At 40.6% G+C, this 16,901-nt stretch overlaps 2 protein-coding genes across 13 annotated transcripts in view; one reads left to right on the top strand and one right to left on the bottom strand.

Annotated features, from left to right (window-relative positions):
- sesn1 (sestrin 1) overlaps positions 1–14,299 on the top strand; it is a 76,156-nt gene extending 61,857 nt beyond the window's left edge. Inside the window, exons 1-10 of one of the 7 annotated variants that reach the window (XM_088625784.1) lie at positions 4,731–4,957; positions 7,234–7,299; positions 8,432–8,632; positions 9,327–9,509; positions 10,359–10,595; positions 10,812–10,959; positions 11,274–11,389; positions 11,503–11,693; positions 11,850–11,994; positions 12,210–14,299. In XM_088625784.1, the coding sequence (XP_088481910.1) occupies positions 4,865–4,957; positions 7,234–7,299; positions 8,432–8,632; positions 9,327–9,509; positions 10,359–10,595; positions 10,812–10,959; positions 11,274–11,389; positions 11,503–11,693; positions 11,850–11,994; positions 12,210–12,296 (1,467 nt within the window). In that variant the 5' untranslated portion in view covers positions 4,731–4,864 and the 3' untranslated portion in view covers positions 12,297–14,299. Of the gene's footprint in view, positions 1–4,730; positions 4,958–7,233; positions 7,300–8,431; positions 8,633–9,326; positions 9,510–10,358; positions 10,596–10,811; positions 10,960–11,273; positions 11,390–11,502; positions 11,694–11,849; positions 11,995–12,209 lie in introns of those variants that run through there. The other 6 variants (XM_088625785.1, XM_088625786.1, XM_088625779.1 and 3 more) reach the window with 6 other exon arrangements.
- Positions 1–16,901, bottom strand: part of armc2 (armadillo repeat containing 2) — a 110,096-nt gene that overhangs the window by 21,394 nt on the left and 71,801 nt on the right. For 5 of the 6 annotated variants that reach the window (XM_088625777.1, XM_088625775.1, XM_088625776.1 and 2 more), the window contains 2 exons: positions 16,430–16,588; positions 14,174–15,214 (listed from right to left, as the gene is read on the bottom strand). In XM_088625777.1, the coding sequence (XP_088481903.1) occupies positions 16,434–16,588 (155 nt within the window). In that variant the 3' untranslated portion in view covers positions 14,174–15,214; positions 16,430–16,433. Of the gene's footprint in view, positions 1–14,173; positions 15,215–16,429; positions 16,589–16,901 lie in introns of those variants that run through there. The other variant, XR_015935421.1, reaches the window with a different exon arrangement.

Genomic DNA, 16,901 nt, shown 5'->3' with positions numbered 1-16,901 from the left:
GGAAGGAAGACTGAGTACAAGATGTCCATATATCGCTGGGCAGTGAGATTATTTTGATGTGGATGAGTGATTTGGATATGATAAGGTCTACAGCGCTGCAAACCATAGTTTGCCGGATATCTTTGGACTCTTCTGTCACCAGTTCTCCTGTTTCAAGCCCAGGTGATTGTATTTGTGCTCTGACTGATAATGTTTAATGTCTCGCTCCTGTCTTGCTGTGCTGATACACTGGTGAGGATGCACTACCAGGTGTCCTAATGGTAATGGTTTGAAAAGTGAGAAGTGGCTGCTGGGAGCACATTAGGGTGATGTGCACTCAGCTGCTTGACCTCCCAGCATTCACCATTCCATGTGCCATTCAAGGAGGATACTTTCTAGAGATCCAAATGGACAAATCCGTCAATCCTGTACAGTGCTGATAAACATGAGTGCACAAAGAAAGATTTATTCCCAATACAAAACCTCCACATTTTGAGTAAAAAAATCAAGTAAATTACCAAGTTATTAATATGTATGAGACAACAAGTGCCTTAAATCGACCTTTGAATATTTGCATTTGCACATTTACATAACCCAGCACCAGAAGGCAGTGGGATCTGGGTGTTGTGAGCCGGCTCTGTGCCTAGCTGATGAAAACAGGAAGGCAGAGTCTTTCACAAAGACGCCATGTATTAAAACGCGTTGGTCTGCTGCTCGTCCACTAGAGTCTTTTATGATTTTTACTTAATGGGACAGGAGGGCACTATTGCTAAATATTTTTACCAAAATCACTTTTCTTGTAAAGGATTGTTTTAGTGCTACTAAATGCTACTGATGCTAGTAATATGTGCTAAATACGTTAGTTATAATATAACTATTATTCTGTTCAATGTGTTATTATGGTTAAAAAACATCAACATATATTTAGCTAGAACACACCAGAAAAAGTCATTCCTGACATATTTTAATTATTTTTCAGTTAAATTCACTGACAGTTCAGCTAAACTAAAGGTATTGGTACCAGTATAGCATTGATTTTCTTTCCACTGTATATATTTCCTACCTTGTGCTCAACATGTGATGAGGTTTTCTTAACTTATTAAAGCTTGTTTCCAAAGTGTGGAAAGAAAGCAAATGTTTTATGATGTACAACATCTTTCTACAGTTTATTGAAATTTACAAGTGCCATAGGGTCTGAAATGTTTTAGTGGAAAGTTTGACCTAGAACAATGTTTCCACTAGTGTCTCTTGTAAAGGCTGGACAAGCTTGTGTCTCTTCACTACTCCCTGAACAAATGTTCATTCGGGCTCCTGTCTGAGTGTGGGCATCCATGACACATTCTCACCTCGCAAGAAAGCCATTGTCACACCAGCGACACGAGGATCATGCTGCCCTGTTGGAATGCTGTCACATCAGGATGAGCCTACAGGAAGGAAAGCAGGTGAGGTCCCAGGACTTCATCAATACAAGCCATGCAGTCAGGATTCCATCATTCGATACACATCCTGTAGAGTCCTGCAGCAACTAGACACTCCTACACAGACCAGCACATTGGATTTCCCAATTGATCGGTCTGTTGTACATTACAATTAGAGTGCAATTCTGCAAGTGTGTGTCACACTCATTGTCCTCCATCAGGGTGGTCTATACAAACCCTTGATTCATTGCTAAAGAGGACTTGGCTACACTGCTCATTAGTCCACTTGGTGTTGCTCCAATACACCCACAGAATGGAGGCATTATTTTCTTCATAAGTGAGCCTCACTGGTGTGTCTTTGTTAATTTTCACCAGGCTTGGAATTCAACAGGTCAAATATCCTGCACTCATTATTGATTTGTTTTGTCTGACCACAAAATCTTTTTCCACATGTTTGCAGTATCACTTAGATGTTTTGTTGCAGACCCAGTGCAGAATTAGAGCTGCTTTGCTTTCAGTTCCTTACAAGCCTCCTTTGTGTAGTTCTCAGTATATTGTTGACTCGTGAACATTTTCTTCCATCTTAGCCACAAAAGTCTGTAACTCTTTCAGTGTCATGGTTGGCCTCACAGTGGTACTGTATCCCTAACCAGTTTCCTCCTTGCGCAGCTGCTCAGTGTGGATGGTCAGCCTAATTTAGTCATTGTCTTTGAACAATTTAGTCAAGAGTCTTTGACATGGTTTTCTACCCATCTCTTCCTAATTCGTCTCCTTTATACAACTGGATCTGACACACTGGACTGAACTGGTTGTTCTGAAAACTCCCTGGTTTTGATGGCTGAAAATCAAATTGTATTTATTCTGAGATCATATGAAACAGACAGAGGCTACTCAACTAATTGTGTGGCTTAATAAGCTAATCTTGTAAACCTAAATTGATTTAGCTTTTTCCCAGCAAAAGGTTTTGAATACCTATGCAATAGTGATTTGTCTGTTTTTCATTTATAATAATTACTTCTTTCATTTTTTAATGTGTGATGTAGGTTATATATTAATTTCTATGTCCAAGTGTTCGGACTGCAAGCTTTCAAGCAAAAAATGTAAAACAGTGCAGGTGTCTGAATAATCGGCAAGTCACTGTGTATCTTTTGTGGCTTTTCAATCTCCTTTTATGGCTCTTTAAAATACCAAGAAAAATACAGCAGCCTGCAGAGAGTGAGTTTTACTCTTGGGAACTGGAGATAATCATTTTTCTACATACAAACCAGGAAAACTGTTGCTTATCACAGTCAGTGGCTTTACCCGGATGCATGAATTAAGTCATGCTGATAATTTGTGAGTCATTAATCTTTTTATTTGACCAAACACTACAGAAATAAGCTGTACCTTACAATGTGATCATTATGATTAATCATATATTGGCCATTACATAAAAATGTATATTATAGTGATATTTAGATCTCTGACAATTAGAGGGGCTGATCCTATGCAGAAAATAAAGCCTGCATGTGGACAAGAAGGCTTTGGCAGGTGCTATTGAACTTGCACAACCAAAAATACCTAGAAGCAGAATGCTGGATTCCCTGCAGTATTACATAGGCTTAATCCATGCAAACTTTAGTAACTTGTTTTCCTTAACATTTACACCACCGTCACAAACACTTGATTTGATTATGTTTGCAACACGTTCCAACAATAAAGCTGGGTACACAAAACATGTTTTGAACTATTTAATAGCTTGTGTTTCCAACAAGCTATTAAATGCTTAAATGTAAATAAATTACTTGCATTTATTTACAGATTTGCACTCCAAAGCATGTATGTATAGAATGGCACTCACTTTATCCTATAACGAAGTGCAGCAGCCAGGATGTGCCAGAGATCCCATTGCACAGCAGTTCAAGAAGCAAGAATGCAAGAGTCTATAAACCCAGAACTGAACTTGACTCACTGTAACTAGGACACCAGGGTTAACACCCCTGCTCTTCCAAAAAGAGCAACAAGATCAATAATGGCCAAGTAGTCAGAAACTTGGTTTAATATCTTATTCCAAAGTATGACACTTCCTACAGCACAGTGTCCCCAGTCACCAGACTGGCCTCCTACTGGTCCCCAACACCACTGCAAGCAGCCACCTGGGTTTTCTTAGAGGTCTCTCATCCCAGTACCGACCTGGCTCAGGCTTGATTACCTTTTGCAGTCAGGCAGACCAGCCTACAGCTTTTAAAGCTGCTGCCTAATAACAGCTGTCAAGAGTCTGCCGCCCTGTTCCAATTAATAGCCAAAATAAGGAAATTCTGACATTATCGTATGTTGCTACACTGCTTCATAAATTGCCAAGGTATGATTTTGAGTGCACTGAAATATATACACATAATATACAAAATACGTAACAGTTAACAAGTTAGGTTAATTTATTGTTAATTACATTATTCTAAATATATATTTTCTTTCACGTTGTAGCTCTAGAATAGAAACATCGTTGAAGCAATAAATTATATCCCTTTGGGCTGTTCTGCTCCAAGTTATCTTTTTAAGTGTGTTTGAGATTACATTTTGGTGCAGGTTGTTAAATTTGACGAGGTATTTTAAGATGACCGCTATCAAATGTGCCTGTCACTGCAGTGGAACCACTTGACGACGTAATAAAAACTGACGTTACATAGTTATTCAAAGAATACTGTTTAATTAATGAACTGTTACATAAAAATCCCGTTTTGTTTATGTCTGTGTGTCTTGTGTTAAACACCACCACTTTTATGCTTTTCCCAGTGTAGCCCTGGTTATCTAACGTACGTCGTGGCGCAGTTAAATTATCTTTGCAGTTAACAGTTTTGAAAGGCGTGTATAATGAAATTCAAGAAAACATTGGAGGTGGTTCTCCTTAACTCAACACCTCTTTAGCGCACTGTCATCCGTACTGTGGATGCTATTTTTTAGTGAGCTCACATTGACTTGATGGCGTTTTATGTGTAAAGAAGAATTACGAATAAAAGATTTTAAAAAGTCTGATCCCAGGGCTTGTACCATTACCCACGTCCCTTCCTTTTAAATTGTAACTTTTTATCATTTTTATTCTCTTTTGGGAGATAGAGCTGTGATTTAACCAAGTCCGCACAAGACCCCAGCCTTTCATTGCGTTGGAGCAATGTGTGATTGGACAAACGCATCGCGGCCGCCTCAGTCATGAATGGCTGTAGGGGGTGCCGGTCACGTCCTGTAGATATGAACTGCAGTTCAGAGGCTGTTTACTTCGTATCCTCAAGAACCTTCATTGGTTGCTGCCGTGTGACGTCATAGTAGGCCGAGCGATTTATTTGCCCAGACCAAGAACGCTTGTTTATTCTGCTGGGGAGCAGCACAGAGGCAGGTTAGGTTATATCTGTGTTGAAGGGAACAGCCTCCAGGAATTACAGTGTGATAAGCTTGAACAAAACACAACCTCAAGGCACGATCTTCACGACAGGATGAGGCACGCAGTAAAAGGAAGTAAATCCGTGGAAACCGCGTCCCTCGGTTTCTTTAAAATGTGCTCTCATTGTGAACGGCTAAGTAAAAAGGTAAGGAGAAGTGGAAAACGCGTGCAGCAGGAGCGTACGGTCACCTGTGCTCCAGAACTCAATTGCTGTATGTCTAGTTCAATCCGTTGCTAGCTCGTATTGCTTTGTGGTGTAGTATGCATTAACAGTTTGGGCTCAGAGGACCGCTGAAGCCAAACATTCTCGCAGCCCGAAGCCCTGTCATCCTGACGAGCAGTGAAGAAAAGCGCTTGACGCCTCATAACTTCGCTGCAGCGAGCAGAAGGACTGGGTGTTAATACTGGGATCCAATTGAAAGTAGTCTGCAGCGATCACAAGCGTGTTTGGTCTTTACACTAAAGGTATTTCTAATTGGCGCCTTTTAAAGGATTTGCTATGCATCACTTAAAAACAGTCTTCTGTGCAGGACTAACAGTGCAGCAGGGTTTTATGATTTTAAGGAACGGTTTCCGTGCTTCAGTAATGTTGGCAGATTTTAATTCCAAAAATCTTGATCAGATGGATCCCGTTTGAGAGATATCGCCTTTTCGATAACTGCTAATACCTGATGATTTTAGCAGTTCAAATATATTGCAGGAGAGCCCTGCTGCTGCCCTTGTTATTCGCTTAAACCTTGTACTGATGATTGGAAAGAGATTAGCACTTTAACTGATGAGTGCAAGTAGTTCAAATGACAGCTTTGTTTCGCTGTAAATACTGTTTTTTTTTAAGTGGCTTAGGTAGTATCCTCACACCTTGGAACACTGTTGCTCAATTATTTACATTTCAGGTGCAGGTTGTGCTCATTTAAATAACCTGTATTTGGTATCTTGCTGGTGTTCGTTTCGCTGCCTTACGACCGATACGGGTTCTGTTATATTTTACGTATTTTTAAGTTTCTATTAACTTGTGCTCCTAAAAATGTGTTAATGCATCCTGCAGATTAGGATTGAATAGCAAAACCTGTTATTTACCTGTACACTTAGAACACTGGTCGCCTTATTGTTTTGGGTGTTCGGATTCCAGAATTTTCTCCTTTGTCTCAGGACCGTTCATGAAGAAACTAGGGGAGCAGCAACTGCGCTTAGCTGTATACCTGTTTTCAGCAGGTCTATTAAAAACGATGCGCCGCGTGTCGATCCAAAGCATTAATGTTGTTTTTTTCTGCATTTAGTTGCATAGTATAAGAAACGAAAGGCGTCCTGTATATCGATTGAGGGCGACAGCATCTTTAACTGTGCATATGAACCCCCGTTTCATTTTTTATAGCTTTGGCAATACATTCAGCCGAATTTTAAAAATGGGGTAATTTTTAAAATTAATGTATACTCTTCTACATTGACCCAGAATGCCTGCTGTCTTGAAACTTGCTTGAGCCTGGATTTAAACTTTGCAAGAATCTCTCATTCATTTGCTAAGCACCTTCGTTTGAACGCGGAAGGATCGGTGACGGTAGGGGCTGTTGGTGTAAACTGATCCATCAAGTCTGTCACACTTTGGTACAAAACGGCAATGACGCTGGAGACGGTGTACGCTTTCACAGAGGTCAATATGAATATGGGGATCGCTGGACCCGTATCTCATGAACGCTCACAGGAAAGGTGACTTCAAGATGTTTGGGCTGGGGCGTTGTGACTTCCACCTCGCGTGTGATATGCCGTGGACCTTAAAACCGCTCTGTCGAAAGCACTGGTCAGTGACTCCTGACGCTGCGCCGGCGATTGTGCCGCGTTCCTCCGGAGGCTCATCTCGAACGTTTTCTTTCCTGCCATTAATTGCCTTCGAATAAGACAAACCCCAGAAACGACAGCTCCCTCGGAGGTGTCGCACTGTACAGCCAATGCCAGTGTCTTGTTTTAGTTTTCTGGGCTTGAGCGCTTCACCTGACCGTGACTGTGAGGGCTGCAGGAGCCGCGGTCTGGCTGTTTTACGGTGGCGCGTGTTCTCCAGCAGATCCGTGCGTTGCGTGTTGCGCTCCGCAGTCCCGAAGTAGGGAAACAACACGCCGTTGAGTGCGAGATCTCTCACGCAGAGGAGATGAGCTCTGTGCTGCATGTTCTGGGCACCCAGCCAAGTGGTTACTGACTGTACGTAGGTTTCTTGGTGTTTTTTTTTCATCACAGAAGGTGATCGTTTTCACGCAGAGGTTTCACTCCATTGATCTTGTCATAGAAAATGTCAGTATATAGGTCAGAATACCACTTTCACTTTAACAGCTGCTTCTCATGAACGCTAGCTGCTGTTAACGGAGAATCGCCCTGTAGTATCTCAGATGAAACAGTGTACAGTATATAACTGTTTTTTTCCTCCTACTCTAGGAAATGGGAGTAAGAATTCCAAGACCCCTGGGACATGGACCAAGCAGATACATCCCTGAGAAAGAGGTGCTGTAGATGTCTACTACTTCAAATCTATGCATTTACTATAGGTTGTGATACTAAATGTGTGATGTTTATAAAAAAACTTTCCTAACAGATGAACACTAATTGAACCTCACGTCTAAAAATGTGACTGCTTTTAATGCTTGCACAGGAAGGTATGTTTTTCCCTCCCTCTAATAGAGGTCCCCTGCTTGCATTGTCCTCTACATGTAACATTCACAGTTCTGCAGGAGCAAATGAGAAAAACAGGGGATTGTGTAGATTTTGTGCCATGTTTACTATTGGCTGGGGTGTGGGAAAGCAAAGAGAGAAGCACGTGCAATAAGATTCTGGGCTGTTTTGCTGAAGGGTATTATTCTGCATAGAGTCAATAATGTGCTTTGACCTGGTTTTGTTAATATTTAAGCCACTGCTTAATGCTGTTTGCAAAAAAAATGACAGCCGTTTTAATATTCCTATTCTTCCTCCAGTGGTGAAGCAGGGCAGTGCATACATTGCCAACCCTACTGATTTGAAGCAGTAGCTTCCAGTTTCTGACACTTTTAATGGGCTCCCAGTATTTTAAAGAAATATTGTTCTCTTTCAGCAATTATCAACTGATATGTGTATTTACATAAAAGAACAAGAAGAGTTCAATTCCACGCCAAAAGGTAGAAATGAGCTGCAAAGAAACAGCTCTTGAGCAAAGAAACAGCTCTTCTTCAGAAGTTACCTCTAGGTTCCTTTCAATTCAATTTAACTTTATTTGTCATTATTCTTTTGTATGATGACACAACTCCAGGATCAGACCTCTTTATATAAAAGTTATGAGTTTCAGTCTGGCTTCGCTTACTTGAGGGAGCCATAACTGACAATCCAAACACACCCCAAAAATGAGACGTTTTCAGTCCTCTCATGGAGAGACTCTTCAGCTCCTCCACTAGTAGGAGATTTCCTTCAGCCTACCTCTTTGACAATTCAGAATGTTGGTATTACTGGTGATGACTGCCTGTGAGTTTACAGAGCGCAATGACCCTTGCGCTAGAACATATCCTAAAAAATGGTGCTTGTTCAGTCCTTGTTATGTGGTGGCTGAATGATTTAAAGATGTCTGCGCGTGCTTGGTTTTAACGTGCAGCTCTTTGTCTTCCACTAGATACTAGAGGTTGGTAAAGTTGATGCACGGACGCGGGCAATATTTGAAGACGCCTTTGCCGCCTTGGGGCGCCTTGACAACATCTCCTTGGTGATGGGGTTTCATCCTCAGTATCTCGAGAGCTTCTTGAGGACACAGCACTACCTTCTGCAGATGGACGGCCCTCTTTCACTCCACTACCGCCACTACATTGGGATCATGGTGAGTTACTGGCAACTGTGCATGAAGTGAAAAGCAGTGCATCTCGTAAGACTGTAAGGGAATGTACATTCAGACCTTTGAAAGCTCGGAACATACAGTAATTATGATGAAAGGATTGAATCTGTCTAATGATCTGTAGTCTTTAGAGGTGCTGATTGTTAGTATGTTTATAAGTTTAGACATCTTGTTACCTTTTAGGTAATTCATAGAAATGGAACAAAAAGCTTCCTAAATTTAACACTAAAAATACATTTGTTGATAAGCACAGGGTACTTGAGAGGCACCAAAATGCATTTCATACAGACATGGGGTATCTTTAACAAAGTATGATTCATCTTGATATATCTCTGTATCTTTCACACTATACCTGAAACGACACTTTTGAGAAAACTGGTTTGTGGGATGTTGACAATATTGGTACATCCCGGAGGGCACAATCTTAAGTTCAGCATAGCCCTCTTTTGTCTATGCCTTTTATCTATAGCATCAAAGATTCAGAGGTAATAGCTGTTTCACGAGAGCAAGGGCTGATATTTAAAATGTGTTCCATGTTTGCATAAAACCCCTGTAACACCCTTATAAATTTCCACTCAAGTTACCCAATGTTCTGTACAGCTGCAAGAATACAGAGGAGCCGTCTGAATTCCTGTGAGCACCCTTCTGATTAGCGGGGTCCTTTATTGTGTATTTTCAGGCTGCAGCCAGGCATCAGTGTTCCCATTTGGTGAACTTGCACGTGAATGATTTCCTTCAAGTGGGAGGCAACCCTAAATGGTTGAAGGGTCTGGAGGAGGCTCCGCCCAAGCTACAACATCTGGGAGAGCTGAACAAGATTCTCGCCCACAGGCCCTGGCTAATCACAAAGGCACACATCGAGGTACGCCTTCAGAGGAGCGTATTCAGTTGTCACCTGGGCCATTTGTCAGTCAAAGGTGACACCTTCTGATATTACTTGAAAGCCTAGCTTTTCATGAGAATCCAACTCTCAACTTTCTGAGCATTATAGGTTTGTTTTGATATAAATAATCCTTTTGTTTTACGAGGGTGATTCATGAAAGTCATTGTTACTCTTGTAACAATGACTTTCAAAGCTGGTTTAAGAGGATCTATGGTAACCCGTTGCAAATAGACTGAATAGTAAAGATTAGTTTTGGGCCGTATAAATTTTCTCATGGGTGGCACTGTGATAAGCAGCCTTGAAGCACTGGGGTCCAGGGTTCAGTTTCTATATTGTCGCTGTGTTCACGCAAGTCTCTTTAAGGTGCTCTAGTTTCCTCCCATAGTCCACAGATGTGAGTGAGCAGTTAAAAATGGATGGATTTATTTGTTCGTGCGTTCATTGTCAAACTGCTTTTATCAAATGTACAGTTGGGGGGGGGACACTGCAGCCTATATTGTAGCAAACAGTGGGCCCAAGGCAATACATCTTGGACAGAATGCAAATCCAGCGTAGGGCACGCTCATGACACCCACACACTCGCACGAGGGCCAGTTTTCCCAGACATTAGTTAGCCCTTAAGTACGTCTGTGGAGGAGTCCCATACAAACTCCACACGGAAAGCACCCCAGGTCCGGAACTGAATTCAGGGTCCCAGCGTTGTCAGGCCGCACTGCTAACTACTGCACCACCGTGCCACCTGACAGATACATTTCCTCCTCAGTCCAGAATTCCTGTTTTTTTTAACACTTGCGCAAGAAATTAGGTTTGTATCCTGTGTCTTTGTAGCAACTGCTGAAGGCCGAGGAGTACAGCTGGTCCCTAGCAGAGCTCATCCACGCGGTGGTGCTGCTGACTCACTACCATTCCCTGGCCTCCTTCACCTTCGGCTGCGGGATCAACCCTGAGATCCACTGCGAGGGAGGGCACACCTTCCGACCGCCTTCTGTCAGCAGCTACTGTGTGTGCGACATTGCCAATGGGAACGGAGTGCTGGAGGAGATCCTGGGCAACCATTCAGTGAGTGTACGGGCTGTTCCCCTGCTGCCTCTTCCCGATCGTCTCCATTCACCAACACCGGGGCTCCAATACAGTCTATAATTTAGCTTTATTTGCGTAACTTTTACAGAGTGTAGCAGACGTTAGTTATTTTTGCAGTTTTTCGGTGCCGCTCGATCGCCCCCGAGCTGCGATGTTTTCTCCAGAGCTCAACGGGCACTCTCTGGCCTCTCTGTGCTGCAGGTTGCGGAGGCCTCCTGCGAAGTGGAAGCCCTCATGGAGAAGATGAAGCAGCTGCAGGAGTGCAGGGACGAGGAGGAGGCCAGCCAGGAGGAGATGGCCACCCGCTTTGAGAGAGAGAAGACCGAGAGCATGCTGGTGGTGTCCACAGGTGGGTCTGCTGTCCCGCTGCCTTCCAGCATCTCCAGGGCGTGGATGAGCACCTCAGAATTGGTTCCAGTCTTAATTATCTGGAATGTCTTATGAGAAAACTGTAATGAGCTTGGGCGTGGGAGGGAATACAATGGATTTCTGCCCTTGAAGACTGCAGTCGTAATCTATGAGATAAGTCGCTGTTGTAAAGTGATCTGAAGGCAGATTTTTGTAGGGTTTAGGCATTTAAGCAGACAAGGAATCGTGTAATGTTAAATAAAAGCAGCCAAGCATTAAAGCAAAGCTTGAACTGACCTGCTGTGTTTCTACCAGCAGAGGAGGATGAGACCGTGACGACTCGAGATGTCTCTCGGCACTTCGAGGACCCCAGTTATGGATACAAGGACTTCTCTAGGCGTGGAGAACACGTGCCTACTTTCCGAGCCCAGGTTGGATATGCTTTTCTGATGAATTACTGCGGTTAAGAAATGCAGTGAAATCGCATAAAATTAAGTGCTGTTTGTACATGGACTAAAAGTTCTGTGCATGTTTCTTGTTTTAGGACTATAGTTGGGAAGACCATGGCTACTCTTTAGTCAATCGCCTTTATCCAGACGTTGGGCAGCTCCTTGATGAGAAGTTCCAGATCGCTTACAACCTGACGTACAACACCATGGCCATGCACAAGGACGTGGATACATCAATGCTGAGGCGTGCAATCTGGAACTACATCCACTGCATGTTTGGAATAAGGTGAGCGATTTTTAAAACCAAAGATTAAAGTGGGTGACGAAACCCAAGCTGGTGCCTTTCCCTGATACTGTCTGGATATGTCCATTGCATTCTGGTGGCAGATTGTGACCCATCTAGAGCTTATGTTGTTTTTGTTCTTTTTTTTTCTTGTTCCAGATATGATGATTATGACTATGGAGAAATTAACCAGCTGCTAGACCGCAGCTTCAAAGTGTATATTAAGACTGTGGTCTGCGGTCCGGAGAAGACCACTAAGAGAATGTATGACAGCTTTTGGAGACAGTTCCAACATTCCGAGAAGGTACGGGTTACGTTACGTTGGAAAACTAAAGTGCTGTGAATTTAAATTGTTTTTGGTGTTTTTCAAAAGAAATGGCTGCTTTTCTAAAAACTGACCTTCCACAGTCCATCATAGATTGGGAAAGGACATAGATAAGATGTTCAAATAAATCTCTCTTGTTTGTTAATACCTCTGGTAGAATTTGTCAGAATGATTTTGCTGGTTTGTTCTTCCAGGTACACGTTAATTTGCTTCTTATGGAAGCTCGCATGCAAGCAGAACTGCTCTATGCTTTAAGAGCCATCACGCACTACATGACATGAAGTGCCCATTTCTCTTCTGTGGACATATCAAAGGATGTTGCATAAACCTTCATGAAGGATGCTGAAAGTCATCTGGACTGAGCGCTGGCTGGCAGTCTGCTGGGGATGACATTGTATCATTACGCGCTGCAGCTACATCTGGGCTGATTCTCCGCTGAAAGGAGTAGCAGAAGACTGCGAAGATGACGCTTAACTTCAGTATTCCATTGCGCCTCGAAAACGCCATGAATCTTTTCACAGCTTTAATGGCAGTGCACTGAGCTGCACTGGAGTATTTAGATTTCATTGTTTGTTTGTTTTTTATGAAAGCTGAGGTTGAAAAACCTGGCGTTGGAAAGCATTGCTCAATAAGCTGTAGGGGCTGGGTAGCGTGTAGATGTTGTACAGTGGTGGTGCCGCTCTGCACACCAGCAAAAGACTCCAAAAGGATACTTCTTTATTTAAGCTAGGTAAAGGGTGAAAGTAACACTGCACCTGTCTGAGCCGCCCTTTGGTTTACTGTAAGAAATTATCCTATTTTTACACGTGCATAGTGAATTATTTCAATTCCCCTACCACATGGGGTTTGAACATTTTGTAAGCAAGACACTTTGGAGAATGGGACTTTATTGCTGTATAATTTCTTTAAAAACATTTTCTCATAGGTGACTTACATTTTCCAAGTCAGTGTAAAGGTCTTCCCCCAGGAAGTGCACCTGTGTTTTATATCCCATCATGTCTTCCGCGGAAGGTCACCTAGCATTGACAGTTTTACATTTGAATTTGAATACCTCTATAAGTGCTCTTCCTGAGCAGAATTTTGCACCTCGTCTCCTTTTGTTCTACTCTTCTTTTTTTTTGTAGGTGGCAGAGCTGAAGGAGAGGTTAATTTTGACTGCACTGCTACGGTCACCAAGTTAAACGGTTCATACTGTTATTTGACCCTGACCGTTAAGAAGCTTGTGAAGTTGGAAATCCTGTTTTGTTTAATCAGTTGCCACCACAATTCTTGATCTGAAAGGAGAATTAAAAGTTGTTGGATGCTAATCTCAGGACACACTTTGTGTAAGAAGGGGGGGAAGGGTTCTCCTTAAAAAAAATTAAATAGGTGTTCATAAGAGAAAGGTTTCAAAAATTGTTGGGACTAGAGTTAACAGTGTTATGAGCATTAAAATGGGGGAAAAAAATTAAAGGGTCTTTTCACTTTCAAGAAGCAAATGGGTTTTGTAGAATGGATTTTTAATTTATAATCACTTGTATCAATGCTTACTTTTTTCATTACATATAAAATTGAATTGTGAAGAAAGTTTATTACAAAACAGTATTCCTAGAGACATTCTTAAATACTATGAAATTATTACTATGAAATTTTGGAAATGAAAAGAACTTTTGATTCAGGGGTTGTGTTCTGTTTTGTCAACATCATGAAAGAACGCTTGCTTCCATGTGTGCAGTGTGTGTAAACAGTTAATATATTAAAAGGACCAGGCTGGAGGCTGGTTACTGGACATGAACCTCAGTCGAGACTGAGTTGAGTGTGGTACCAGTGAACTGACTGGGACTCCACACTGCAGTTTTTTTGCCTGGATTGCTGATCTCGTACATTAAACATTTAAGAGTGTAACTGCCTTCCAGAAGGGTGATATCCTAAAAAAAAAACAATCTCTTGCCCCACTGCAACTGTAGTTGCACGTAAACATGTTTCTAACAAGCCATTTACTCTGCTCTAGGTTCTGTAAATACATTATTGATACAAGTCAGCTGTGATCAATACATTTGTTTTAGTATTTTTATCCTGCTATTTTTGATGGCTGTTTTGTTTTCATTAATTCCAAAATGAAAGGTCAAAAACTGAAGAACAGTTCTGTATTTGTGCAGCCAAAAAAGCAGGACAGCTGTTGTTTTGTGGGTTTTTATTTGATAAACAGACACATAAGCTCAATACAGTGTTATTGTATCTCCTATTACTGTGTTATTCAAATAAACACAATGTTGAAAAAATAAAATGACATACTATAAAGTAATTTAATGCACTTCATGTTTCATTTTCACAGTACTGTATGTTTGAGATGGCAACTTATATCCAAGTAGAACTTGGATAGCTCTATATAAACACAGGTCCTTTTCTTATGAACTGTATCATTTCAAATATGTATTAGAAATGCACAAGCATACTATGAATGGCCAAACACAGAAGTGTTTACTCTCCTGGATTGATAGTATATTATGTAATGTGCAAATATAGAGTATAGAAGAGAGATATAGAATAATGAAGAACCAAATATGTTTAAGTGCACCATAAAAGTAATTTTACATATTTTAACCTTGTTTTCACAAAGCTAAACTCTGTACAAAGTAGGTTGACGTGCCAATCACTTATTAGGCTGTCATTTAAGTAGTGAAAAATAATAGGTTTCTCATTAATAACTGCAATGCCTTAAAAATCCCAGTGTGTGGGGGGGGCTAGTAAATTTTCATGCACAACTGCACTGTCCTCAGTATTCTATGATCACAGACATTTTTTCCTACTACTTTGTCTCCTAAAATGAATGCAGTATGACTCAGATGATCTGTAGGAGAGGCACTTCAATCAGGTTCAGAAAATGTTTAGAGCCCAGCTGCTGTCCCACTTGTGACTCTCCTTGCACTGTAACTCAAAACTGGAAAACTTGTATATTAACTTCAAATTACACATCCTAATGCATCTTGTAACAAAGACTACAAGCAACAGTGTGAGAATTAAAATCACTTCTTGTGAAGCAAGCATAAATGTTTCTCTACAGATACATGAAGATGAAATGGAAAAAATCATAAGATGCCAAGATCATAGCACTTCAAACTGTGGAAATTAGTTTGTTTCACCCTCCTTTTTCAGATTAAAAAAATAAAGCACTCCTCCAAGCTTGCAGAAAAATTAAAATGGAAGATTCACGTGATGCCTGAAAGGACAACAGCAAATGGGTCATAAGACAAAAACACAACTATCCTTATTTGTAGAGTTCATGTTTTTATTCAGTCTAGTTTTAAGCACATAGTGTGTCATCTTGAAATGCAAAGTGTAAAATAACAAATTCCTCTTAAATCTTATATAGCTGATTATCTGCTGTTCTCACTTAATGTTTTAACATTAGAAGTAAACACTTTTTGTAGCCAACTACAGTATGCCCTCTAACTAAAACTCCAGTAACATTACTGCATCCAATCACATAGTCCTTGTTATTGGCAGCAATAGCTTAATCAGAGAACAGTAATAAGACAGTCAATATTGTGTTATGAAATAACACTTCAAGTATAATTTTGTTTATTACTAGTGTTTCAAAAAACTTTTAACAGGGGATCTGGTTAGTGATATATCACAAATCAGTGTCATGTTTGTTCAATAATGGAATATTATTTCAATTATTAAATTATATCATGTTGTCTAATCTAGCGACAGGTATTTGATTACAATTTGGTGGCTGATCAGGAATAATTGTAAAGTCGTAGGTATCCCTAACACTTTGAATTAGGGGTTACAAGAGCCATTGCCAACATTTTTATTAATGGAATAGAAAAGTATTAATAATGTGAAAATTGAAATAAACTAATGTTGATTAGCTGCATGCTAGTCACAAAACAATCTATGTTTTAAATCTGTATAGAATATTATCAATAGCATGTTAATAGAGTGCTTAGAGATGATTATAATGGAGAAGTGAAATGTTACCAATCACCTAACACAACTACACTTCTCCCACCATGCATTTGATGACTCACTAAACAGTACATCTTCTGCTCTTAAAGGTTTTGTGCTGATATCACACCATGCCAGTAAAAAATTACTACCACTTGTCTATGAATGCATTATTGCACTTTATAACAAACTAGTAAAACCACCAGTCAGGTCTATCTCAACACATTTTCCTTATTAAATACACATTATCTTCACATAATAAACTGTATATTTACAATTATGTTAAAGAATGTGCAGCATTGACTGTTCACACTTACTGCAATTTATGTTTTTGATTTTCCTTAAGACTGAAGAAGAGTTTCATTTATAAATGTTCTTACTGTATATGCCATCCAATGTGAAAACCACATAAGAGATATTAAAGTGCATAAAGGCTAACACAGTGTGAAGGGCTCTTAATGCCCTGTCTACGGAAACTGACTTTGCTATGACGGAGTCCCAAGTGGCTCCAGGACAGAGTACTGGTTCTGGATCCTGTTCATCAGCTTTTGAGCCACTGGGACAAACTCCGTTTCCCAGCATGCCTTGTGGAACTCTTTGAAGTCTTCGCTCAAGTTCCAGTGGGTTGCTATGTTTTCATCTGTAAAAAACAAATTGTGAGATACAATATTTCTAAAAATGCCTAAACATCCCCAGCAAAGGTAAAATCACAGGAGGACTGAAATTACTTGACCTATTTGGGTTTTAGTCCGAATCTTAAAATGTCCAATTAATCAAGGTAATTAATATAAAACTAAATTAATAATCAAAGTTCTCCACCAGCTCATTACTGACATCAAGGTAAAGCTTAACTACAGGAAATTGGCTGATGATATACATTCACAAAAAAACACAATGAAACTGCCTTTTACAAAGAAAAGTCTGAATTTGCCTGGTAATGTCAATATTGGCTC

This window comes from Lepisosteus platostomus, chromosome 3 (genome assembly GCF_059453375.1).
Source record: "Lepisosteus platostomus isolate fLepPlt1 chromosome 3, fLepPlt1.hap1, whole genome shotgun sequence".
In the NCBI taxonomy this organism is placed as follows: domain Eukaryota; kingdom Metazoa; phylum Chordata; class Actinopteri; order Semionotiformes; family Lepisosteidae; genus Lepisosteus; species Lepisosteus platostomus.
The sequence above is the reverse complement of the archived record's forward strand: the minus strand, read 5'-3'. Positions and strand labels throughout refer to the sequence as shown.